Source organism: Sparus aurata, chromosome 4 (genome assembly GCF_900880675.1).
Source record: "Sparus aurata chromosome 4, fSpaAur1.1, whole genome shotgun sequence".
In the NCBI taxonomy this organism is placed as follows: Eukaryota; Metazoa; Chordata; class Actinopteri; order Spariformes; family Sparidae; genus Sparus; species Sparus aurata.
This window is the reverse complement of record NC_044190.1, coordinates 212170-219682: the sequence shown is the minus strand read 5'-3', so window position 1 is coordinate 219682 and position 7513 is coordinate 212170. Positions and strand designations below refer to the sequence as shown.

Genomic DNA, 7513 nt, shown 5'->3' with positions numbered 1-7513 from the left:
TATAACCATACTAAAAACGCTGTATCTCCTTGATGTGGTTTATTTTGTATATAAAGCACATATCTGTTTTCTTTCATATTGCAAGATAGTATCATTGTTTTGTCCATTCTGCTATTGAATGGTGTTTAATTCAAATTTGACAACTTAATGATAAAATATAATTTAAAATTAGTCTGTATAATCTAAGGCTCTTTGTATCCTTGTGACTTTTCTTGGTCTAAAGTATGTGGTTGTTGTGGGCAACATACGGTGACAACACATGGTAACACATACAGTACAACGATATCAGGTACCGTATGAGTACATTCTTTACACAGGGCTGAGCAATTTACAGTCACAGAAGGAAAGAGAAACTAGTTACCCCTCTGAAGATGATCAAATTCTAAAGTGCCTGCATATCTTAGGGGGCAGAGGTTCGAGGGGCACTCACAAATTCTCTTTCCCCATCTCGATATTTGACACATCTCTTAGCACAGAATGAAGAGGTATCTTAAACATATATGTTTTAAAGGCTGTTCTCCAGCACCAAACCATACTCTCAGAAGGAGCGATTGTACCCTGGCCTGTTGATGTACTAAGGAAATATTACTCTTAATATCCAGGGCTCTGACTTCCAACTTTATGTGCTAGTAGAGTCTGTATGTTGATGCCACTGTCTGAATGGAAGGCAAACAGAGACAGACAGCGAATGAGAGACAAAGAAAAGAGACTGACAACAAGACGTGGGCGTGTCCTTACGTAAAGCCCCGCCCGACCGTCGCCTGCACATCCAGTGGGCTAGCGGTATGCAAATGACCTCGCAGCACCGCATTGTCCCTGCCCTGGTGGTGACGTCACCCGCACGTCTCCCTGTCTGGCTCAGGCAGGACTCAGACAGAAGCAACAGAGGACCTAACGGAAGCTATCCGGGAGGGGCTCTTTGTCAGGAGGGAATATTATTACTATCTCCACCGCCGGCTCTGGAATAAACACGCTTTTTCTTCACCGTCTTTCCGTATTACAGCAAAGCTCAGCTCGGACCGGGACATCCACATTATATCGGGAAAACAGAGGGAGTGGATGTGTTTTGTGCAGCTCCTTGCGCTGTTTTTCTTTCCCCCTCAGCCGTACTGATTTATTTATCACTAACCAGTTGTCTTTGAGAACCGGGTTTCGGTGCCTCTCCCCTCCTCCTCCCCTCTCCTGTCTTTCTCCCCACATCACTCCTTTTTTTGCCCTCCCTCCTTTTGCCTTTTATCCGATTCCCGCAACACGACAGAGATGCCCAGCTCGCTCTTCACAGACAGCAGCGTCCAGGGGGACGCACTGGACGACCAGAGGGCTCTGCAGATCGCCTTGGATCAACTCTCCCTGCTCGGCTTGGACAACGACGAGAACCCCCTGTACGACAACAACCAGGAGCCCCGAAAAAAAAGCGTCAATATGACCGAGTGCGTCCCGGTTCCCAGCTCCGAGCATGTGGCTGAGATTGTGGGCAGACAGGGTGTGTGTTTCATTGTTTCTTACACATCTTAAGCTTTGTGTAAAACGTAAATAGACGGCGCATGTTGTGCAGCCCAGCAGAACAGGGATGGACAGGCTGCCAAACACTTAAGGTATGAGCGCGTCCCGAGCCATTCTTTGTGGAAAGAGCAGGGAGCCAGTACACACTCAAATACTGTGGTATTGTCCTAACACAGGTGCTTAGACTACTCCTAAATATCGTATCTCAATCTTCAGGCTAAATATTTCTAAAACATAGAGATGCCGAAAGTGACTTCTGCATCCGGTAAAGTAATGTAGTGTGAAGACGAACTTAGTTTCTGTCTCGCCGGTTAGTCACACATTGTTCCTCCTCTATGTATGTGGTGGGCGGCAGCGAGCAGCACAAACCAATTCAAGAAGTTGACGTTTAGGTGAAATGAATGTTATGTGGGACGATTCTGCCTAGGCCGAATTGAAGAGTGCCTTTAACCAATTCCGATAAGGTACTAAGTCATGTTGTCATGTCGCGTGTATACCTATCTTAGCAGGAACATCCAAACATTGTAATTTTAGACGGGGTTTAGTTCTGAGGAGGGAGAATGACACGTACCGTTGCTAAGTGAACTCCCTGCCTCTGATTTACGTTACAGTTCACTCCCAAGCTGTTTGGCTGAAGTGCAGCAGTGACCGCTGACATAACAGGTATTGAATCATGATGTGGTACATTAGTAGGTCACCGGACTGTGAGCGCTCAGTAACCGCAGATGGGTGTCTTTTTTTGTTCATAAACGGCCTGCAAATCGATTATGATTATGAGGATGAGCAGTACAGGATCAAATTAGGACAGCGGTCACATCTTGCTGAGACACAGGCAGCAGACGCCCATAGCTGCACAGACCCTTCAGCTGTAGGGCTGCAGGGCGGTACTGGTGCCTGATGACATATGCGGAATCTTTTCCCCTCCCTGCAATACTGCTGCTGCTGCTGTTGTTGTTGTTTCCAGAAAAACAAAGTAACTGTAAGGAACCTCTTTATCCCAGCCTCTACTTTAAAGCGACAGTAGGACATGAATGAAGTATTTACATCGGAAACCCCCTCTCCTCCACCCATCCCTTTGTCCAGTTAAAAATGTGGAATTAAGTAATGTGGATTGAGTTAACCCGAAACCAGTGTGAGCTCACTGTGAGTTCATGTTAAAGATGAAATTGGCTGTGTAGGCTGACTATGAGTGGGTTTACCCTCTGATTACATCATCCTGTCTCACTCAGCTGGTTTTGCTCTGCTAATTATGTCATTCTTCTGAGGCTGATTCTTCCACTGCTCCCATTTTGATCATAAAGCGGTCTGTGTATCTGTTAAAGGGTGTTGGAATGCAGCTTAATGCACGAGTGCCAAGTTACTAAGTGATTAAATAGCTTCTCACCTCTTTCCATCATGCAGTTAGTGTAATATAAGAATTAGGATTGTAACAGCCGCTGATTCAGTTGTCAGCTATATCACAGTTAATGAAATGAGGATCATTATGTGCCAGTAGTGAGTTTTCTTTTGTGAGTTATTTCTGTCCTGCTGCATGTTGATGGTGGGACAGCATGTGGTTTGAATTTGTTCTTCTCAATAAGGGTGGTTTCACCCGTTTTCTAAGGCCTGTTGGGACACAATAATAATCATCCAGCAGCTGTCTGAATATTCCATAAGTAATAGTTAAAACACATGCCATAGCTGGAGCTGTTGTTATAGGGGAACCTGCCCTCACATTTCGCCTTTTGCTTCCATCTCCCAGGTTGCAAGATCAAAGCGCTGCGAGCAAAGACCAACACCTACATCAAGACCCCAGTTCGTGGTGAGGAGCCTGTTTTTGTGGTGACAGGCAGAAGGGAGGATGTGGCGATGGCCAGGAGGGAGATCATCTCTGCTGCTGAGCACTTCTCCATGATCCGTGCCTCCAGGAACAAAAACACCAGCCTGAATGGAAGCAGCACCACAGTCCCTGGACCACCTAACCTGCCCGGACAGACCACCATCCAGGTGCGGGTGCCTTACCGCGTGGTAGGCCTTGTTGTCGGTCCCAAGGGTGCCACTATCAAGCGCATCCAGCAGCAGACCCACACCTACATCGTGACACCCAGTCGGGACAAAGAGCCAGTGTTCGAGGTGACGGGTATGCCGGAGAATGTGGACCGTGCGCGCGAAGAGATTGAAGCCCACATTGCCATGAGGACGGGGGGCCTCATTGAACTCCAGGATGAAAATGACTTCCACGCAAATGGGACTGATGTGGGTTTTGACCTGCACGGGCACGCCAACTTGTGGTCCAAGCCCAGCACTGGGATGACTCATACATCAGCGCGAAAACCCTTGTCCAACTACCGCAACGACTCATCATCCTCCTTGGGCAGCGCCTCCACAGACTCCTACTTTGGCAACAACAGCTCACGCATGGCTGACTATAGCCCCCCCAGCCCCGCACTGAGTTACACCACCAACAACAACAACGGCAACAACAATAACAACAACATCAATGTTAACACCAACAGCAACGGGTTTGTTTTCGGGAATGAGGTGATTTCTCCTGACTGCATTGATCTGACTTATGACTCCTCGTCTGGGTTTGACCCCACACCAGCCCCGCCGGGCCTTGTGTGGTCCCAGTATGAAAGTCATATGACTCCCTCGTCCACGAGAGGCAGCTCCCCCACCTCCACCTCAGCCATGTTCTTCACCAACACCCCCACTAATGCCAATGGGATAGTGTTGAGTCAGAGAAGGGTAAATGGTTGTACACCACAGCCTAGACTGTCGCCTCCCCTCCACAGCCACACCGGAGGCCCTTCTGAGCACCCGCTAGCCAGGAGGGTGCGTAGTGACCCAGGCGGAGGCCCACTCTGTTTCCCTGGTTACCCCAGCACTATTGCCTCCCTGCCGGGGGTTCCATGCGACTCCTCTGCCTCATCTTCATCCTCCTCTTCCTCCTCCTCAACCTCATCGGGCACTAGCCGAAAAGGAAGCCGTGACTGTTCGGTGTGCTTTGAGAGCGAGGTCATTGCTGCCCTGGTCCCATGTGGGCACAACCTCTTCTGTATGGAATGTGCCAATCGTATCTGTGAGAGGAGCGAGCCCAAATGTCCTGTCTGCCACACCGGCGTCACTCAGGCTATACGTATATTTTCATAAGAAATGTACCTCTTTGACTGTCTCGTCAGTGAGACTGGCTACAATGGCGAAATCAGACTCCTTGTACTGCTTTAATGGGATCACCAATCATCAGTTTGGAAAGTGTACATAGATAAACATATGTAAGATGCTGCAGTATCCAAAAGAAGGGACAGATGCCCTCTTTAGGCTCTGTCGTAGTTGTTTATATATACACTGTAGCTTTGGGAAATATTTTCAACATCTAAGTGCATGTTTTAAATATTACAGCATAGTAATCATTAGTTCTAACAAATTGTACCCTATATTTATGAAATGAGGATACACAGTGTGGTCAGGGGGGAGGTACGCGGGTCGAACTATAGACTGTTAGCGGGCTGAGCCTTCCAGTTTTGCCGATTGAATGTAGTAATAGGGGAGGCCATTGCTGGGGAACATGGAGGTCTTCCAGCCAAACAGGACTATTGACTTACAAAGATACTGCAGCTTGAGGTCAGAAACCATATGAGGGAGAGCAACAACATATCCTACATATATGTATAGAATCAATTTCCACAAGTTGAAAGTTTTAAATGACGTTAATACAGATTGAAGTATTTTATTCTTTTTTGACTTGAAAGAATATATTTCTTATTGCAAAGATGTTTACAGATATTTTAATTTAAGTTCAATGAACTTTTTGTAGCTGGGTTGGAATATTGTTTATTTTTAGTATGGCCTTACGGCATTGATCACTGTATTATTTCAATATCACACGACTGTGGGAGGAAATCCAAGTCCACAATATGTGTATTGCGTTTGACAGTATTCTGTTTGGATGGAGTTTTTATAGGTTCAGCAAAAAATGTCTTTTAAATCTGCTTCACCCAGCATATTTTTTATTCAGTAATAAAAAGCATATTTTATTCTATATTATTATGAAACATTGAAATATACAAAACTTAGTAAGTTAAACACAAAGAAACCATTTATGCTTTCTAAAATTTGTATGGATTAGATTCCAGTGGGAATTACAGACTTATGTTCTACCACTATAGTTTTAGTATTTCTATTTTAATACATTTGTTTACCACTTGTTTATGTATATGTAGGTGAAGTTACTGAAACGTAAATGTACTTTATTGAGCAAAGTTTAAGAACAAAGTATATTTTATTTTATGATAAAGGGCCTTTAACCTCATGGTCAAATACTAATATTATATTTGCTGAGACAAGATTTGAAAATGTATCAAGAGTTTTATTTTTCTGACATTTAAAGTTATACATGATAAAAAGTAAAACTTAAGTACTGGTGCTACTTCATGTTTTTTTTTAAGTATTTCTATATAAATCCAATAAAAATGGTACATTCAGGAGGTGTCTGCTTCTCGTGTTCTTCCTGACCTGGTGTGTTCTGCTGGAGCAGGGAGGCTGCTGAGGACTGGTAAAGTAGTTGTCTGAACATTTGACCCCTCTCTGCTTCCTAATGGAAGCTCAGAGGCAGCAGGATTATCACAGTGGCCTAATTATTGAGTGTAGGTTGTGGCAGTCAGACAGAGGGGGACTTGGCCTGCCTTATCACTAATTAGAAGCGCCGTGTGAACCTATTCTTATACAGCCCAGTACAAACATCATAATCTGGTTCTTCTGGGTAGTGATGGACCAATGAAACCATTCATCAAGATACTGGGAATTTTTGAAAAAATATAGCATTTCATTAGCATGATGTCATCCACTTACGGTCTGTAATGATGGCTGGTTCACACATTGTGTCAGAAAAAATATTTAAAATGATGACGTAAAGCTAGCAGTTAATCAATTTGTAGGTTAGTTAATTAACAGAAATTGTATACATTTCAATTTATATAATTAATTAAATGAAAAGCTGGTTAAAAATAACTAACATTATCTAGACGTAGTTTCTCAAATGTCCCTGTCCTATCACTAAACTCATCATCTTTGGGTTTTGGACTGGTGTTGGAACAAAGCTAGTCATTTTAAGATGTCATTTTAGGCCCATTTTTTTGTCAGTCACTCCAGTTGAGACTAAACAATGCATCAATCAGTGTGTGAAAATGTGCATCAGATTCTTTGGCAATGAAAAAAATGTTAGTTGTGGCCCACTCAAGTGTTTCATCAAATTCCTAGTCTTGCTATTTTTGATCAGGTGTACTTTTTTCTGTATTTATTTGAGGTTGTCATTTGCAACATTAAACTGCATTTGAGACACTTATTTTGTAAACTGAAAAAGCCTGAAGAAAATTGCTTTTTTTTTTTTTTGGCAAGGCTGGATTATAAAACAGATATAGGCCACATGTTTTCTTATGGCAGTGTCTTTGTTGTAATTTGATTATTTATACATTGGTTTGGTAAAATGCTCAGCTAAAGCATTATTAAAGACTAAAATGGTAGAATGTCACAATATCAGAAATAATGAAAAATGTCTATCACAGTGGTCTACAGCCCTATGAGATGTCATCAAATGCTTTTTGACAAAAGGCAGCAAATCCTCACAGTTTAGGAGCTTGATCTGGGGAAGGTTTAGCATTTCTATCTTAAATATGTCTGTCAAAATGTATTATTAAGATTATTTTTCTGTTAATGGGCTAACCAATTAATGGACAAACTGTGTCATTAGTAGTTACACAATGCTGAGACACAGCAAACTTGTGGCAAGTATTCCACAGTAGAAATACCAGTTGGTTTCAGGGACATCTTGCACTGAATTTCAGAACATTGACAGTACCAGGCCTATAAGAGCAACTATGGATCAATGACTCACCTTGACTCAAATTGAAGAGGGGAATTTTTCATTTGTTCTGGAATTAAAAAAATGGACCTGGGTCTAAAAATCTGACAGTCAGCTGACAGTGATCTGGCCTTTCTGGTGTCCAGGAGCTGGAGACTGACCTGAAGTAAT

At 43.3% G+C, this 7513-nt stretch overlaps 1 protein-coding gene across 1 annotated transcript; it reads left to right on the top strand.

The window, feature by feature from the left end:
- The first annotated feature begins 826 nt into the window (after nt 1-826).
- On the top strand, nt 827-5969 carry mex3b (mex-3 RNA binding family member B). The gene is made up of 2 exons (XM_030415491.1): nt 827-1483; nt 3245-5969. Exons 1-2 carry the CDS (start codon nt 1261-1263, stop codon nt 4633-4635), a joined length of 1614 nt encoding a protein of 537 aa, XP_030271351.1. The 5' UTR covers nt 827-1260; the 3' UTR covers nt 4636-5969.
- The last annotated feature ends 1544 nt before the right edge of the window (nt 5970-7513 follow it).

Coding starts and splice junctions, on each gene's coding strand:
- mex3b (XM_030415491.1), top strand. CDS start 1,261: ATGCCCAGCTCGCTCTTCACAGACAGCAGCGTCCAGGGGGACGCACTG. Junction 1,484..3,244: donor TGAGATTGTGGGCAGACAGG/GTGTGTGTTTCA, acceptor TCCATCTCCCAG/GTTGCAAGATCAAAGCGCTG.